This window comes from Bicyclus anynana, chromosome 2 (assembly GCF_947172395.1).
Source record: "Bicyclus anynana chromosome 2, ilBicAnyn1.1, whole genome shotgun sequence".
NCBI lineage: Eukaryota > Metazoa > Arthropoda > Insecta > Lepidoptera > Nymphalidae > Bicyclus > Bicyclus anynana.
This window is the reverse complement of record NC_069084.1, coordinates 10572262-10592705: the sequence shown is the minus strand read 5'-3', so window position 1 is coordinate 10592705 and position 20444 is coordinate 10572262. Positions and strand designations below refer to the sequence as shown.

Genomic DNA, 20444 nt, shown 5'->3' with positions numbered 1-20444 from the left:
ATTGTATTAGTTTTTAACTCCCGACGCAAAAAAGGGGTGTTATAACTTTGACGTCGATGACTGTCTGTGTGTGTTTGTTTCATATTCATCATAGCTCTTAAACGGTTGGATCAATTTCAATGCAGTTTTTTTTAATTTGAAAGCCAGTTTCCTTGTAGTGTTTCTTAGCTATGTTTGGCTAATATCAGTCCAGCAATGTAAGAGTATCGGCTCTTTTCCAAAATGATGTAATGCATTTTTGACTTATGATTAATAATAATAATAATAATAATAAGTCTTTATTTCAGGCTGTTTATAGCCATTTAAAATATACAGATAAATAATAGTAAATCTACAGTAAAGTACCTAATTTAAATAATTTGGTACGTTAAAACATTTCTTTAGAAGAGCAAACATTTCTTATTTCCTATTACTGTCGCGATGCACGGCAAGCCAATACTTTAGAATAGGGTTTTCAGGGCACTCGGAGCATACACTGAGGAATAATATTTTTTTAATATTATTGATATTTTTGACTTATCGATTAAGATAAGATAAGCAAGTATAATAAATTATTTACTCTTTAAGTTTGTCCTCTTTTTGCGTCGGGTCGTATTTTATGTTTTTCATTTCATTTAATTAGTCATGAATTGGTGATAAATACCTGCATATTTTTCGCGATAAAAAATTGTAGAAGGCCTTCTTAAATGGGTGTTTGAAAGAAACTAACTTCCAAGCTTACATTTAAGAAGTTATCGTTTCCTAAATTTTATAATCTAGATGCTACCATAGACGTAATATAAGGTCCAGACACCGTCTCCTGAACTAAATAGTGACGCACCCCAAATCTGCCAGTTCGTATTTATACGTACACACTGACACGCACATAACTGCACATATGAAGACAGAACGCCATTAATTTCCTATTATCTAGCAATTCACTCCCACGTGGATACTCGGCGCCATTATGGTGCTTCAGTTGTTTGACAGCGAGATACCGTCTGTCTATTTTATAAGTATATGGGTGCTACAGATAAGGTTTAATTACAAAGTTTTACGCTTCGAGCATCTTAAGGTCTAATGACTTTACGTTAATGAGTCGACTTAAAGTTGTAATTGTATAATTTTAAGAACTGATAACGAAGAAAATCCTTCAGGCTTGAAATGTACACATTTAAAGCCTGAAAAGGATTTCGTAAAATTTGAATTTTATAACTTTAAAGGCACTTTGATAATTTAATTTTGATCCCAAAAGACTTTTAGTTTTACAAACGCAATATCTTTTAGTAGGTAAAATGTACCTACTTCAGAACTCTTACGAATCATTTAAAAACATGATTAAATACATTCATGTAAAAAAGTTATAGCATTGTTTCTGATAATATCTATAATACATTCTAAGATGAGATCTATTAATAAAATTGTCCCGAATATTAATATTCCGTAAAATACTGAACTTAGTCGAGAAGGCGGAGGAATTTTTTCAGGCAGTTTTAAACTCAAGTATATTAAAATTTGAATTTATAGCTGGTATAATGAGACAGTGGACCGGCTTTCAGTGAATAAAATTAAAGCTGATATCTTCACAACTTCAGATGGTGACTTTTTACGTAGACGTAATTTTAATTTCCAGTCCAATTCAGGAAATTTTTCTTATCATTTAACGACCACACTAAAGTTGCGCCATTTTAAAAACATTTATCTTCTATACTTAAAATAAAACTGGTCGAATTCTATACATTTGTTCGCAATTTGAGATTTTACTTATACCATTTGTAACAAACGTTACCGTAGCATAGAGTACTACTAGCGCCATCTAGAATAACTTATAATACGAATTCTGTACAATTTGTACATTATGGCACGGGAGGCCAAAACGACTCGCCCGGACGATCGCGACCCGACATCGGCTCGTCAACTCAATCGACGAGTTATGCCGGGTTTGCTTCGCCTGGCCGCACGGCCGCCTCTCCCATGGAGACGTCACGGCCCATAACACCGCAGCCGTCGACCTCCTACGCTGCAGCCGCCGCATCTCCCGCTGCGCCACGAGCTGCGCGTGCCACACCGCCTCCGAGCCAGCAGCCCCAGCCTGCCGCTCCTACCCAACCACGCTCAGCCTACCCGCCCTTGGTGGTCGAGTGCCTACCCAATTGGCCTAGGCACTTCGAGGAACTAAGGCGCAAGATCGGCCATGCACCAAACGCTAGGCCGCTCGGGAGAGGAGTCCGCTTCTTGCCAAAGTCCGAAGAGGAATATAGGGCAATCCAGCGCCACCTCGTACAGGCCTCCGCGCAGGACCAGAGCATTTCCTGGTTCTGCTACACCCCAGACGCGGAACGGCCTATGAAGGTGGCCGTGCGAGGACTGCCCTACGAGACCCCGAACGAAGACGTCGTCAGGGGCCTCCAAGCCTTGGGCTTTCCCGCAGACGCCGCCCGTGCTTTACCACCACCTAGAGGAAAGCACGGGTGCACATACTTCGTCACCTTGGCACACATGCCGAACGAAGAGATGCAGCGGCTCTATCGGGTGACGGAGCTGCTCAACATGCCCCAAATAACCATCGAGGGATGGAGGGGGGGAAAGAAACCCCCCCAATGCCACAGATGCCAAATTTTTGGACATTCATCGGCAAACTGCCACCGCCCCATCAAGTGTGTGCGGTGTGCAGGCCCTCACGCCGCCAGCGAATGTCCCCGGCCAAGGGACGAACTGCCCACCTGCGCGAACTGCGGGAAGGCACATCGGGCAAGCGACATGGCTTGCAAGGTGTTGAAAAAGGAGGCAAGAAAGAGGGGTATTACTCTCCCCCCTCCTCGCCCAGGAGCACAGCAACACCAGCAGGCCAGACGCGACCCGCAGCCGGCACGAGTACCCCAACAAGTACCACCTACGACCCAGCGCGCTACCGACAGAAGACAGCAGCAGGCAACTTCCAGCCAGGCTGCACCTAGTACTCTGATCCCGCCAGCAAACCCGCCCACGGAAAGGGGAAAGGCGCCGCGCAGCAGACGCGGACGCAGAGGCGGCCGTCGTCACCAAACAGAGCCTGCAGCGGCATCGACCCCCCACCCGCAAGCGGAAGCGGCGGAAGTACCTACAGTACCGGCTGAACCACCTTTACGGCCAGTCCCAGAACAAACCGAGGGACCTGCTCAACCGGACCGTGAAGTGCCCACGACGGAAGCAGAAACAACACCACCAGCTCCATCAACCTCCAGACCACAGGGCGTTGGCGAACCACATGCGGCGTCGACCTCAGCCCCCAAACCGCAACACCCCACTCACAGGAGAACAAGAATGGGGCCACAACCAACAACCTCAACCGAGACTCCACCTCAAGCCCCACCATCAGCCCCCCCCACGAACCAGGGGGAAGCCACGCCCACCCTGGACCTATCAGCCATAGTCCGGGTGGTAGTGGAAGCGCTGATGGCCGGGCTGACCGTATACCTCCAGGGCCAGGGACCGGTGGCGGCCATTCAGACAGGAATGGCAGCCTTACTCCGTCACATCACCAACTAAGAATAATCTACTGGAACCCAGGCGGCATTAAGGGCCGTATCAGAGAGCTCATCACAATCACCCAGTTGCAGGACGCTCATGTCGTCCTCCTGGGAGAAACGAAGCTCCTTAACAACTTCGAGCTTCGTGTCCCAAACTTCTTCGTGTACCGTCGCGACGAAGTCTCCCCCAGAGGAAATGCCTATAGAGGCACGGCGGCTCTGGTGAGGAGAGACTTAGTGCACGAGGAACTGGACCACACTCCGTACCGATCCCTACGTACACAAGGAGTACGGATCCAGATTGGAGAAAAAGAGCTCCACCTGTATGCCGCCTACAAACCACCGAATGAAGAGTACCACGGCATGGACGTCCAGGCACTGCTGGAACCACAACGCCCTACACTGGTCGTGGGTGACCTTAACGCGAAACACCCGGCTTGGGGATCGCGCGTCATCAATACGGCTGGAAGGGCGCTCCTGGAAGACAGCGAGAATCGCCAGTTTGGGGTGTTGGCTCCATCATCGCCGACCAACATCCCAACAGATCCCAACAGGCAGCCCGACATACTAGACATCGTGCTGCACCACAGGATTGACCACCCGCTCAGTGTCGACGTCATATATAACGCCGACACGGAACACCAACCAATTATGGTCACGCTCAATCTTCAGCGCGACTGCACGATACCGAGACCCCCCAGAACCTCAACAGACTGGGAGAGATATGCAGACGCACTGTCGAAGCTAGAGCTCACAGGCCCTTTCACGACCCCGCTAGAGATCGACCGAGCTACGGAAACCCTGACGGAGGCCATCAAAACCGCCAAGGACGAAGCCACGTCGACCCTCCGCCACCCCGGCCGTCGAGACCTGCTGCCGAGCTCGCTTCGGCGCATGTTCGAAGACAAACGCGCCCTACGAAAACTGTGGGCGCGAACTCGCTGCCCGAGAGTGAAGCGCAACCTCAACCACCTTGCGGAGAAGATAGTGATAGCTTTGGAGAACCACGCCGCCGATGACTGGGACAAACAAATCGACGCGGCGTCGGAGTCCGAAACTTCACTGCACCATCTCTGCAAGACGCTTACCAAAACGACCTCACCCGTCTACCCACTGCTCGACAGCGAGGGAAGACGAAGATACTCCGCCAAAGACAGATCGGAAATTCTGGCGGAGTATATGGAACATCAGTTCAATCCGAACCCACCGGCCACAGATCCTACAACAACCGAGCACATTGCAGCGATCGAACACCAAATTGAAGAGTTCCTCACAACCCAACCTCTACCGCTCCGGGGCGACTATTTCATCTCCCCGTCTGAACTGAGGAAAGCCGTCTCCCAACTACCCAAAAGGAAGGCGGCGGGTTATGATGGAATTCCGATCGCCGCAATCCAACAGCTGCCAAGAAGAGGCCTTGTAGCTCTCACGAGACTCTTCAACGGAGTACTTCGCACCGGACATTTCCCCGAAATATGGAAACGAGGAAAGGTTGTCACCATCCCGAAACCAGGAAAGGACCGTCGTCTCCCAGGAAGCTACCGTCCGATCACACTTCTGCCACACATCGCCAAGCTGTTCGAGCGTCTGCTGCTGCGAAGGCTGTCTCCCCACATTCAACTGCGAAATGAGCAGTTCGGCTTTCGCAGTAACCATTCTACGACGCTCCAGCTGGCTCGAGGACTTCACTTCATCGCCAGTGAGAAGAACAAAGGGCACTGCACCGTCGGAGTCTTCCTCGACATAGAGAAAGCCTTCGACCGTGTGTGGCATGCCGGCCTCCTGGCGAAGCTGTTGAAGAACACCACCGTGCCACCAGCACTAGTGCGGCTAGTGGCTTCCTTCCTGGAGGGCAGAACATTCCACATTGCCGTAGAGGGCGCAGAGTCCCAGCCACGTCCGATACGCGCCGGAGTACCACAAGGCAGCTGTCTATCGCCGAGCCTGTACGCCCTATATACGGATGACATCCCTACCCTCGCCGGTCACCTGCGCGAGGGGGAGGAAGACGTACTGTTATCACTGTTTGCTGATGACAGTGCGTACTTCGCGTCGTCCTACCACCAAATCATCGCCACCAACCGCATGCAGCGTCTGCTGGATTTGCTCCCGGAATGGCTGGACAAATGGAGAATGGCCGTCAACGTGGGGAAGACCGCCGCCATAGCGTTCGGCATCCGGATCCCGCTGCGGACACTCCAATTACGAGGGCAGGACATAGGTTGGCAGACCTCAGTCCGCTACCTGGGATGCACCATCGACGCCAGCCTGACCATGATACACATGGTGAACCACGCCGTGTGTCAGGCGGCGGCGGCCAAGTCGATGCTGTACCAGGTGCTAACCTCCCGACTACCACTGAGGGCCAAGTTGAAGATCTTCAACACCTATGTCCGCTCGCGTCTCACGTACGCGGCTCCGGCCTGGTACGCGCTGTGCTCCGCGCACCAGAAAAACCGGATGCAAATCCAGCAGAACAAGTGTCTGCGCCTTGCCACGGGAGCTCCGAGATACGTCAGAAATGATGTCATCCACCGTGACACGAAGACGCCCACCGTGGAGGAATTCGTCCGTGACCTAGCATGCCGCATGTTCGCGCGCGCAGACCACGGACCGAATATACACCTCTGCGACATCGCACCACACTGCGATAGGCCACAGAACGGGCGTCCCCTACCTCGGGAGCTCCTCCAAGCGGCCGACCCTGCAGGCGCAGGTACTTACGGTGACGATGAGGACGACGCAACCACCGGACATGACACCGTCCTTGCGCAGGATAGCGACGACATCGCAGTCCGCGCAGGGACTCCCATTGAACCCGACGCTGCCCCGACGCAGGATAGCGAGGAATCGCAGTCCGCGCGGGGCCAACGGGTCCAAAGCTCAATCCCCTAGGCTGAAAAGCCTCAACCCCGGGAGGGGTTGGAAGAAACCACCGGGGGAGAAAGTTCCCCCGCGACATGCCCGGGTAAGGAGGCATTGCCTCGAGGCCCGTACCCCCGCCCCGTGTACCACGGGTCGGAGAAGACCCGACGTCTCTCACATTATGTGCATTGAAGATATATTGAAATTTTTTGTTGGGGGGCATTATACATATAATCGATACCCACTGAAGCTAAAAATGTTCTTTTTCGATTTTTTGCCTGTCTGTCTGTCCGTGTTTTTTGTGATTAGGGAATTATGCTGAAACTACTGAACGAATTCAAATTCAACTTGGCACGGTTTAAGACCATAATACGGAGAAGGTTATAGGATACTTTTTATTGCGAAAATAAAATACTTCCACTAGTAAGGAATATACAAGTAGGATAATATATAAATAATGAAATAACGATCATTTTTTAGAAAACAATAATACGAAGGTCTAGCTAGTTTTGGCTGAAATCCAAAGACTTTGTCCATTTGATTGCAGAATGACTCTCCGCTGCCAACTATCGGAATGTTACATTCGGAAAACTGCATTTTAAGCAAATATTCTGTACTGGTTTACATCTGGTGGAAAAATATTATTTATAAGAACTGTAAAAGTTGAAATAGTTTGTTATGCAAAGGGTCAACCTCGTCTTTAAGCTAACATATTTAAAATAAAAATAAGAGTTATCCTAATTCAAAGTATTTACTTTCTAGCTTCATCACGTTTGAAATTCGAATTCAGTTTCCTACATGGTCAGCAAACTAGACTTAACTTGCCCTAACGAGCAAAGACTTTTTTTCGAACTAGTTAAAGTAAACGGTTTACTCTTTACTCTTCGATAATACTCACTTTGCTATCACACTAAAGACATCTTGAATTCTACTAAAGAACTATTGCTCGTCAATCCATATTGGAGTAGCATTATCATAAACCGGTTTCCTCAAAGTTTTGGATAAAATTTGGTTTGGGAATTTTGATTCAATTCCTTAAAAATCTTTCGTAAAATCGGACTGTAATTACTAAAAGTATCTGGAGACTGGAGTAATTTGCTTAATAATGCGGCTAACCTCAGTAACGAGGTAAAACATTATTGATTAAATTTACCTACCATTCTTAAAAATTCTTAAATTAATTTTAATTTTAATTTAGTACTTCTTACGGGATAATGCTCCCCAGAAATTCGACTTATGTGTAGAGTCCCAAGTTGCCGACTACACATACTTATCCCATTATTAATAATCCCATTATTAAATACCATTACCACTCTTGTTATATGGTGCTGTTTTAATTAACCGACTTCAAAAAAAAAAGGAGGAGGTTCTCAAGTTGCTTGGTATGTTTTTTTATGTATGCACACCGAATACTCGAATACGCCTGAACCGATTTGGAAAATTATTTTTTTGTTTATGATGTTAAGATCTGGTGATGGAATCTCGGAGGAATCGAGGGGAACTTTCAAAAATTATAGAAGTGTGTTTGTTGTGTGAATTAAGTATTTTAAAGCGGTTGTATTTTTTTTTATTTTTTTTATACAAAACTTGGCTTTATAGAGACTACCCACTACCACTATAAATTGATTTCGAAATTGGGAGTAAGTAGACGAAAATCCATCCATCCATCTTGCATCCTTACGTTGCGTTACGTACATAAGTAGGTACACAAAGTTGCAGGCGTCTAGTATTAAAATAAAATGTTTTACATTATTTTTGTTCATTTTCCAAAAGTTAGACATGATAAATTAATTGTTCAAGTACATATTTGCTGTCTTACGTAGACATTCACAGTCCTATTAGAAGTTTTACTTAAACCAGTTAGTTAAAAGTTTTGATATACCTACTCATACTTCACGTATAGTGGTTTATTATTCTGACCTACATTTCAGAGTTTTAGATATTAAAGCATATGGGTGATCGTATAAGTGAACTCGTAAAAAAGACTTAAAATAGAGACTATAAGTTAAATATTATTAGGGGAATAAGGAAGGTAGTATAACTAGTAGGTAGTACTTTAGATTTTTCCTATTTTTTGTACCTACGATACATTAATAATTGAACCAGATTTTGTTCACAATATGAGTATTTATTTTTATTCCGGACTCTACTTGTTCATTTCACTTTTAGTAGTACTTAGTTTTTGACGGCCTCCGTGGCGCCGGTATGCGCGGTGGATTTAATGACGGAGGTCCTGGGTTCGATCCCCGGCTGGGCCGATTGAGGTTTAATTGGTCCAGGTCTAGGCCTGGAAGCCGCTAGCTGGTGGGAGGCTTCGGCCGTGGCTAGTTACCACCCTACGAATAAAGACATACCGCCAAGCGATTTAGCGTTCCGGTACGATGTCGTGTAGAAACCGAAAGGAGTGTGGATTTTCATCTTCCTTCTAACAAGTTAGCCCGCTTCCATCTTAGATTACATCATCACTTACCATCAGGTGAGATTGTAGTCAAGGGCTAACTTGTAAAGAATAAAAAAAAAAAATAAAACTTTCAAAAAAGTTATCAGAAAGAAATCTATACTCTCGGTTATAAGACGGAATAAATTGACAATAAAAAATTGTGCGATTAAGGTAGCTAGGTCAGAGACCAAGTTCTTCTTATTCAAAATGAATTGTAAAATAGCAAATGACAAGTCATATTTAAAAAATCCTTTATAAAATAAAATTATAACACCTAACAAAAGATAACAATGCCTATAAACCCAGAGCTCCTCTTTCATATTATAGGTACTATATACTATACTATTATAGGTATATAAGTCTCTGTTGATAAAATATAAAACTTCCTATCAGGGTTCGATCCCCGGCTGGGCCGATTGAGCTTTTCTTAATTGGTGATAAAAAGAAGTTTTAGGAATTTAATTTATAGAAACATACGTTTTAAATGTGTACAATAGACGGCCGTGGTAAAATTGAAACCATTTTTATTTTACGCATTTTGTTGTGGAATATGACATAGAGTGGATCAAAGGGATTATAGGATTACAGAGGGGTTTTGCAACGAGTGCCAAAAACAACCAAACAGGGGAGATTACAATTTTTTGTGATTTCTATAAAATATCTGCTTTGCGGAATCATACCATTTAGTATGATTGTCGAAATCTGTCATACTATTCATTATTTATATTTCAGACAATGATGTTAGAAGAAAAAAAGATAGATAGGTTATACGCGAACCGCAAGTGGCACGTTAAAACCATGCTAATTAGCAAACCTGAGCTCAGTCGCTGCAATGTCATCGCGCCGTTGACAACGCCGCTGAAATAATTTTTGCGTCATCATCATCATCATGATCAACCCATGTTCGACTCACTGCTGAGCTCGAGTCTCCTTTACCTATGAGAGGGGTTAGTCCAATAGTCCACTACGCTGGCCCAATGCTGATTGGCAGACTTCACACGCAGAGAATTAAGAAAATTCTCTGGTATGCAGGTTTCCTCACGATAAATTTCCTTCACCGTTTTGAAACAAGTGATATTTAATTTCTTACCCTCCAGAATCGGAGACAGATGTCATACCCACTGGGCTATCACATTCCCTTTTTTTGCGTTGCGTACCAGTTGTAAACATCGAATGTGGTTTATGTAACCTATCTACCTCATTTTTCATCAACATCATTGATTCCAGAAATAATATTTAGTAAAGTAAACTGCCTTGTTGCTTTAGAACTGCCTCGTTAGTCCAGTGCTTATATCTATGTGGATCATGAGGTCCGGTTCGGTTCGGTGTTGGGTCGGGCTACGAAGTATTAAAAAGTAACAGATTGGAGCTATATACTATACGTTCAAAAGACTTTAAATTATGAATTAATCATGTTTACCCTTCATATCATATTCAAGTTCAATATTTATATGTAATAGTTAAGACCGAGTTAACTATCAAGATCACACAGCAAGTTACGTTTGTGGTTTGAACTATTCGCCTGTGAAACTCCTAAAATTTGCGCTATAATGTTCATGTTGGTTCGCCCAATAGACGTCTCAGAGCCTATAGCCAAGTGGCACGTTTCTTTCTACAAACGTTAACGCTTCGAATACTAACAAAATGTATAGGAATGACAGATCGACAACTTGATCACGTGACCTGTCGATAGCAAATGTCATTTCCATACATTTTTTAATTTTCGAAACGTCAGCGGATGTAGAAAGAGAATCGACGTGCCATTAGGCTACAGGTCCAGAGCTGCTTTAGGGGTGCGTCCAACCGAAAGTTCTTTCATAAAATGAGAAAAGGTTCGAGATATTCAGACATAATAATCTTTTTATATTGTAAAGAGAATTTTGTCAAAGCAAGGCGCTTTTTCTTCAGAATGTATGCAATACAATACAAAGACAGAGGTATTTGTTTTTTACTTCATTATCTCGCTGAAAGCGATGAGATCCGCCAGTACAATCAAGATGTTCAGATACAAAAGGAGTTTTATACTTCTGTGGACTAATTAAACAGCTAACGACTTATAAGTCTTGTTGACCATGATTTTAAATATTATATCCGTTCTTTCATACTTGTATGCAATAGTTGCTTGATTGCTGATTACGGGTTGTCTGCAAAACTGATTTTAAAAATTGTTTTACGTAACGTAAACGTATGCTGTTACCGAACCTGCTGGAAGCTGCTAATCTACTCTAATATTATAAAGAGGTAAAGTTTATGGTGTTAAAAAAAATATTTAGCCACTAGAGAGCCACGTTATTTGTGGGTGTCTTAAAAGGTATATTTTATCCCTGTATTCTCACGCGAACGGGAACTACGCGGGTGATTTCAGAACGGCTGAATTTCTACATCAAAATTGGCAAAGAGGGAATCGCGCAGTATAACTAGTTAAGAATATATTACAACTCAAAACATGATTTACATAATTGTAAAGATATACAAGATCTAAGCCGTAATTCGTTGGTAAGGACGGCTACGATTCTTTTTCATAAAAATATAAACAAAAAACAAACTCAATCAAAACTTTCCCATTTGTGATAAAATGCGAAAAGATAATAGAAGGAGAACGTGCGATTGCCAGACTTACTTCATTTTATGATGACTGGGAGTTTGTCAGACTATGCATGGTTGGACCATGGTGGCCTTGTGACGTAGCAAATTTAAAAATGTATTTGTCTAAAATGAAAGGTATTTTTTTGATATTATGAGGAAACTACTAGGAAAACTATATTGCAAACAAAACAAATAATAAACGAAAACAATTACAAACTAAAATACATGTAATCATGCAAAAGCTAAAAGGAATCTCTTACAGGCTCTCAAGCTCTGATGACAGAAACATAATTGTGTCGTCTATTAGATATCAATGCCGGTGCACCTCAGGGATGTATGCAAAAGAAAACACAGTACCGGAGAGTTACATATCTAGCCCTAGAGCAAGCGGTGCTGAGATTCTAGAGCTCAGAGAGGCCTTGGTCCACCGCGTAAACAAAAACCTGAAGATGGTGTCAGATTGGGATGACACCTATTTTGTTAAGTTCAACGCTACCAAAACTCAGGCATGTTTATTTACTGCGAAATGGAGCTCTTTCTTTGGTTCCAATTAGCGATCACATTGAGCTCTTGGGCATCACAATCTCAATTTCGGGATGTGCATCGAAGCTAAAGCTGAAATCACAGCCAAAAAACTGGGAATCCTTAATGAGGTCAAGCGGTACTTTACACCCCAAAAACTATTCACCCTCTACCAGGCTCAGGTCAGAACCTGTATGGAGTACTGAAGTCACCTCTGGGATGGTTCTGCAAAATATCAGCTTGATGCATGAGACTCAATAGATCGCCGCGCTAGGAGGATCATTGGTCATGAACCGTTGACACAGGCGAAATTGTAGACTGTGCAACAGCATCGCAATGTAGCTTGTCTGTCGGTTTTTTACCGGATATACTTTGATGAGTGTAACTTCATCATCTAGTTCCACCTCTGTTTCTACCACAGAACAGCAAGACGACTACTAAGCGATTTGCACCCACATTTCTAATTCGTATAGCAAACATTTGGAATGCCCTTCTGGTGTTTTAATATAAAGAATAATGCTATAAACACGGACCATTGAGGATCTAGACCCTTAAAATCTTCCAAAGCCACCACGGCCCAAGCTCTATAATTGGCTGGCTTACTTGGCCATCATTGCTTGCTTATAATAAAAGCATTGACAGACAAATTTTCAGCCTTTCTAAAATGTATAAGTCTGGCATTCGCAGGCTCTCGGTCTATAATATTATATACCTATTATTCGAAAGTCTCCAGACCTCTCCACAATTTATTTTTCTTGTCGAGTCTTACTATAAATGAGATAAGACAGATTTTGGTGCGACAACCTCGTTACTGAACTTTGTGGAAAAATTACGCCTTCAAGGATCCCCGGTGAAGTTAGTTCTGACAAGTTCTGAAAACAGTTTTCGTTTTCCACTGTAGATTCTCTTTACTCTAACTGAAGTTGGAACCTTGGAAACTTGTGTTTGGTAGCTCATACTTTTTTTATTTGGAATTGAACCTTTCTGTTGAAACGAGTGTTCAAATAAAACAGAGTTATTTGAACAACCTTATTGTTCAGAACATAGAAATTAAAATTTTACCCCTGTTTCATGTATACTATTCTAGAATGGAGTGATAGGTATAGCTATGATATGGGACATACCTACGACATACTAAAGTAATTAATTAAGTAAATCAATGTCGTGAGTTCCAGTAGGTGCACTATATATACTTTCTGGCTGAGGACACGGAGTGTGTGGGCTGCGCTGACCTAAGAACAGAGACCTAAGGGGAAAGGTAGAAGCGCTAAACGTCATCGTACGCATGCTAACAGACGAGGACGAATGGAGGAAGTACTTACAGATACTTAGAGCTGTTGATGATGAGGAGAGAGGAAAGGTAAAGAGTACAAAAGAAAGGGAGAGCGAAATGAGAAATACAAAATCAGTAGGAAATGCATAGCGGTTCCGTACTGACCGGCAGATAATAAGGGGAAAAAAGGTACTTTGGCTATGAGCGAGTATACCAGACTCATACCATACCGTACATAATCATCCCATTGTTCTGGAAGCTTGATGACTAGACCCTGGGAACACTTTGACACACAGTCGTGACTCAGTGCCAGTGGAGTCAGTCAGTGACGCTCATCAAAGTACAACTTCCTCGGAGATTGCACAGGGAACACGAAAGCTTCCAAATCGAGGAATTATTTCCAATTGAGAGCATTGAGAATTTCCATAGATAAGGGATACTCTGTAATCTATAATCAGATATTCATTGAATAGGTAGTAGGTACATTCGTCAGACTCTTTCCTTCTAATAAGACAACGTTTCAAGTCTCTTTTTACGTAGATTTTATCAGCAGAAAAGTCTTTTTGGTTACCTGTGATAAAAAAACGTATGGAAAATTTAGATTCTTTGCGGAAAAGCCATTAGGTATTTGTATCATCCATTTTGTGGTTATGCCTATTACCTAGCCATTACGTAGTAGGTAATGGCAAAATCTTGTTCGACACTTTTTCTTAACAAATTTTTACGTTGCTATTCGGGTCGTACGGTGACATGAAATATTTGGGGGCTTTTTGATTCCTTCCTCGAATCGGTTTGCGGTAGATATTGTAATTTTAGGTGCTTTCACGGACGTTATAAATTATATTACGTGACCTATTTCTACCCACGACTGAAAACATCCTCGAAAGGTCTGTACGCATATTTTTTTCGTTAGTTTATACGCGTTCCTTCATAAGCCGTTATAGGCCAGTGGATATGACCTCTGCTCCCGATTCCGGAGAGTGTAGGTTCGAATACGGTCCGGGGCATGCACCTCCAATGTTAAGTTATGTGCATTTTAAGAAATTAAACATCACGTGTCTCAAACGGTGAAGGAATAACGTCGTGAGAAAACCTGCATACCTGAGAATTTTCTTAATTCTCTGCGTGTGTGAAGTCTGTCAATCCACATTGGACTAGTGTGGTGGACTATTGGCCTAACTCATTCTCAGAGGAGACTCGTGCTCAGCAGTGACACGAAAATTGGTTGATAATGATGATGATACGCGTTGCTTTGTTGATTTATTCATATTATGATATTTGCAAAAAAATATGCAAATTGCAAAGTGTTTTCTAGAGTAACTATCTATCTATATCTATCTATGCCAGTATTTTATCCTAGTTTAATTACAATCTATCCCAGTTCAAGTAACGATGCTTTAGATATACAACAATTCCTAACTTAAGTCTAACATGTTCCGCCTACTTAGGTATGATGATTATTATTTATTGTAACCCAGATATGACAGACTATTAGGTTTTGCTTAGAGCTACGTCATCTGACCTCCGTAGCACATTACTGAAAGCTCGTTAAAATAAATTTCCGCTTAAGAGCCGAATGCCACTAGATATTATGTGATAACATTATAGTTATGCATGCTAGTATAGTAATGGCATAATTTAGCACATCCGCATGCATTATCTTAGAAGGTTCTATATCAAATCATGTATAGAGCAATGAGGTGCTTTGTTGTCAACGACACCCCATTATCATCAACGTACCACCTTCAACCGAAGTTTGGAGGTCAATACTTTAACTTGCATTTAAAATGCTTTACAATAATTGTAAGACAGACTGCCCGCTTTCTCTCACTACCGATGTATATATACACAAACACTACAACATTACTAATAATACTTTATTTCAAGCTTCAATAGGCTCATAATTATTGCAATATCCATGTTCTTCTCTATATCCGCTTCTTTCAGTTGAGGATAGCCTAGCTCAGTCCACCATTACCACCAGTACCAATGTTGACTTTGGCGGCCGGGAGTTCGGTTGCCCAATAATTTCCTTTCACAATTAGTTTTTTGAATTGATATTTTTTAATAATCATAATTGTTTATTTTCTAGACATAATATAAAATGTATTTTTATTATATATTGTATACATGTTTCGATCATTCTTAAACATCTGCGTATATTTAGATAAAACGTTTAGAACCTAGTTATGCAGCATTATTTTTGTCAATTTCCAAAACTGAACAAAAGATGGGAAGAAGGGATGTGTACGAATTTGCAACTATTGAGTTTTATAATCAAATGTAGGGATAGCTTTATGTTTTAGTTTGCGTTTAATATAACATTCTTACGTCGAAATTGCACGTAGAGATTAGGTACTATGCACGCCAACGAAGTATCGGCTGACCGCTAGAATTCAATAATATCACCGAGAACTCAAATCTGTAAACCAAATCAAATCACAGTTGTGAAGCTGAATAAATTACTTTTGATAAAACACCATGGGAATTGAATTAAACGCTGTTTTTTCAGTGAAGAGATATTCGAAGTGGAGGCGCAATTTACGTTCCAGAGAGTTTTGAATCTATTTTTCTGGTGAACGCAGGTGCCCGGTCCGTTTCAAAACAATTTTTAATTATAACTCGACGGATCCAGACCTATCAAATTACATTTTAATGAAACGCTTAACAATATTAAATAAGGCAAGGAACAAGTACAGACGGCGGAATCCATATTTTAATCCTCAAAAAGATTTCTGTGGCGCATACCATACTACTTTAGGTTACTACAATAGGGTTTTTAAATTCGAATCCCTATTCGCTGCTAATTTATAAGGAATTTGTAACGATTTATGGTGTATATCATTGAGATTTTTCATTTTCACATCATCAAAAGTGAAAAATTACTTAAAGTGTCAGTTAAGGCATGTGTCCACAGATCCGCATCGTGCGTATCGCAATAAACGGATTTATAATTTTTACGGTAGATTCGTGCGATTCGTACAATTCGGATCAGTGGACGCACTTGTAAGATTTTCTATACAAAATACTACGATTGTTGCGATGCGTCCGACACTTACAATGCGGACATGTGGACGCCTACCATTATGCGGCATATTCATAAATGAGCTATTAAAACGGATTTTTAATTTTTCGGTAGTTAAAATCCGTTTGATGCGGATCAATGGACGCACTTGTATGACTTTTTGTACTAAGAATACTAAAATCCGTTTGATGCGATGCGTTTGATACGTACAATGCGGATCTGTGGACGCCTGCCGTAACTGACACTTTGAGTAATTTTTCACTTTTAATGATGTGAAAATTAAAACTCAATGAAACGCCAACATTCATAACTAAAATATCATTTGATGGAGGCATTATTTTTTTGTTTATTTTAATTACTAAAGCCTGTTAAGCCTTTCCATGTCAAGTGAAATAATTTCCATCAAGCAAGCGGTTAATCATTTTCTTAACTAACAACTCGGTTCACTCCTTTGGAATAATAACATAATATGATATTGTAAGACTACACACCAACGTTGGATAATATACTTACTGTACGAGTAGGTACGCGATGCAAATTATGTTAAATTTAAATTGTATGTTGCAATACAATTTAAATTTTACATAATTTTACATTGCAATTATAATATACTCGTATGCACGATGTAGGTACCTTGTAGGTATTTAATATGTAGGTACCTCCCTACATAGGCGAGCAATTCATAGATGCAAAAGGCACTGCCTACCATAAGGACTCAATAAAAACCTATGCTGGACCACAGAATACATAGTTGGATAAGGAATTTTCCAATTTTTACTTATAGTACGAGTACATACTCTAGTTAATAACCTACATGCTACTGCCTATATAAATGCATGTTATATAGATACAAGATACTGTAAAACGGAAACTATCAAAAATTTTGTCAAATCAAACGTGTTGGTCAAATAAATTCACATTTTGAGGTTTTGTTCGAATCATTTATCATTAACATTGCTTGATAAAAAAAGTTTGACAAGCAAATTTTTCAACCATGTTTTATCGTTTTCCCCCTAAAGTATACCTATATCAGTTTGATTTGTTGTAGCTATCAAAATTTTCGTGATTTGAATGGTTTAACACAAATTTTCAGGTGATAATAATATGGGCCAAATTATGAAATTTTTTAAGAAAATTCCATTTTCCCGGTTTTTCAACAATTAACAAATTGGTTATAATTATAAAGCAATTAGCAACCAGCGGAATATCACGCAAATTTCGTTAAATCCCAACAAAAGTTTTGGTAAATCGTTTTGTTCTAACCTAATTTGTTTCAGGGTGTATTGGATTCTTGGGAGTTATATGAACGCTGTAATTGCGATTTCGTATGCGATAAATTTTACTTATTTTAGAGAGAAATTTTACTTGATTAAACGATTTAAGTTGAATAATGTTAGAATTATTATCGCATTTATTAACTTTTTATGGAAAATGCTGTAATTGCAGGTATAAACAATGAGTAAAATTGTCAAAAGGTAAATCTTTAACTAACCTAAAAAAAAAATATTTAAAAATATTTATATTTTTTAAAAGCTGTACTGGCAATGTAATTTTCTCATGTTTTGGTCGACTTTCTATGCATAATTGGTAGTATCCTCATTTATAACAAACTGCTTCCAACAAGATGCTTCCAACCTTACGTCAACAACCTCTAAATCAATTTAAAAAAATCTTTTCTCGTGGTTGTTAGATAAATGCTTTTATTCGGTGAATGAATTTTTATACTACTGTAAATGTAAATTGTTCTTAGATTAATTTAATTTAATTTGCATGCCAGATATTTGGATGTATTCAGCAAATAAAGAATTGTATTGTATTTGTATTTATTCTGGGTCTACAATGTACTATTGCTATATAATTGTTACAACTAGTTTACCTAATAAAAGTTTTCAGTTCCGATAAGTGTAGAGTATACAATAGGTTTGTTATTGCAAGAAAACTGAAGGGCTAACAAAGTTTGACGTTCCGATAGGAATACGATATTATTTACAAACTAAGTCAAGCTAGACAGCACAACTTGCTCCGACATCATAATGATATGGTAGTAAAAGTATTTTACGAGTAATAAGTTGTATAAAATGTAACTACAATGTGTCAGGTACTATAATTTCTATACAAGCGCAGAAATGCCAGCATATCCAGCTTATTCGCGCGTGTAAAAACCTTTGTTATTAGATATTCAAAATACATTGTATCGTTTAGCATTTAGATTGTTTATATTTTCAAGGTAATTACGCCATGTAGTGGGCGTATATGATTGCAAAGAGAGTAGTAGAAGACATAGAGAAAATTAGAAGGCGCCGAGACAGCAGAAGGGTGAGATAAAGACTGAAGTAGATATAAGAAGATCTAGTCTAAAATCTTAAAAGTCGAAGAAAGTAGTCTTTCTTAAAAAGACTCGAAGAAACTGTAGTTTAAAACCGTCATTACACATATCGCTTAACTTAAATAGTAGCGGATGATATCGTTGATATGAAAAGAATGTTTGGTATAAATTAATCTGTGTTTTAGTCAAAGTCAAAGTCGAAATACATTTATTTCAAATAGGCTTAGTTTACAAGCTCTTTCGAAACGTCAGGTAATAATATTAAACTTAAGATAATGGTTATAATTATTAGAAAACTTAAAATTAAAGTTACGAGGGTTCCAAATGCGCCTTGGTCCGAGAAGAGCCTTATATTGCCCTTAATTATTGCCCTTAATAATGCTAACAGAGATAGAAAACGGTTCAATAAAGCTCGAACGTTAATAGGTATACGATAGAGGAATAATTTATGTCGCGACTGTTTGCAAAACTAATCACCAGGCGACGAGTTGGAACATCTTGATAAGTTTTAATCGATATACTAACAGTCCCAATGCCATGAGGGATTTCCCACGGTAGAAATGTTGTAATATATCACGAATAAATCTGATTGCATACTCATAACTCAAGAATTAATTTATTAAGTACTAGCGGACGCCCGAGACTTCGTCCGCGTGGAATTTAGTTTTTCACAAGTCCCTCGGGAATCATGGATTTTTCCGGGATAAAAAGTAGCCTATGTGTTCATTCAGGCTGTAATATATCTTAATACCAAATTTCAGCTAATTCGGTTCAGTAGTCGAGGCGTGAAAGAGTAACAAACATTCATATCATCAAAATCATCAGTTTTCGCAAATCTCGGGAAACCATGGATTATTCGGGATAAAAAGTAGCCCATTTGTCAATCCAGAGTAAAATCTATTTTCATTCCAAATTTCAGCCAAATCGCTTCAGTTGTAGCGGCTTTAAAGAGTAACAAACATCCAAACATCCAAACATACATCCAAACATCCATACAAACTTTCGCGTTTATAATATTAGTAGGATAGTATAGATGATTTTGCTTACTATAATTTTTTTTTTTTTTTTATTCTTTACAAGTTAGCCCTTGACTACAATCTCACCTGATGGTAAGTGATGATGCAGTCTAAGATGGAAGCGGGCTAACTTGTTAGGAGGAGGATGAAAATCCACACCCCTTCCGGTTTCTACACGGCATCGTACCGGAACGCTAAATCGCTTGGCGGTACGTCTTTGCCGGTAGGGTGGTAACTAGCCACGGCCGAAGCCTCCCACCAGCCAGACCTGGACAAATTAAGAAAATCTCAATCTGCCCAGCCGGGGATCGAACCCAGGACCTCCGTCTTGTAAATCCACCGCGCATACCACTGCGCCACGGAGGCCGTCAAATTTCTCAAATTTTATAAATATCGTAGTAGTTGTTACTATCAAGTTAATTTTTCGTCAGTAGCTTCATTTTGATGAGACGCTCCACTTTTATATTTACAAAAATTCTGGTAGCTAACTGGGTTACCAGGACATTACAGACTAATTAAAAACAAATAAGCTTACCTGTCAGCCAGGTCCCATTAAAAGGCTTATAGTGATCCGTGAGAACATCTTCCAGCGTTGGTCGTCTCCCGCGTCCTCTGCCGTCATCGCCGGCCGGAGTGAGCAGCGCTATGCTGAACACGATGAGCCCCAGCACCGCAGCGATGACCAGCAGCGCGATGAGGATACCGCGCCAGTTCCTCTGTGTAGGCGTCGACGCTGCTAGTTCCTGCAACAATAAAAAAAAACATTACAACAGGCACAACCTGACTTGTTTTGTGATAAATCGCAATTACAATGATTTTTTTTTATGTAGTATAGGCTTACGCTTGACCACAATCAAGCCTGATGGAAAGCAATGATGAGGTCTAAGATGAAGCGCGCTTGCC

At 40.9% G+C, this 20444-nt stretch overlaps 1 protein-coding gene across 4 annotated transcripts in view; it reads right to left on the bottom strand.

Moving 5' to 3' along the window:
- Nucleotides 1–20444, bottom strand: part of LOC112043186 (inactive dipeptidyl peptidase 10) — a 353564-nt gene that overhangs the window by 51450 nt on the left and 281670 nt on the right. For all 4 annotated transcript variants that reach the window (XM_052885659.1, XM_052885663.1, XM_052885669.1 and 1 more), the window contains one exon: nucleotides 20077–20284. In XM_052885659.1, coding sequence (XP_052741619.1) covers nucleotides 20077–20284 — 208 coding nt within the window. The remainder of the gene's footprint in view (nucleotides 1–20076; nucleotides 20285–20444) is intronic.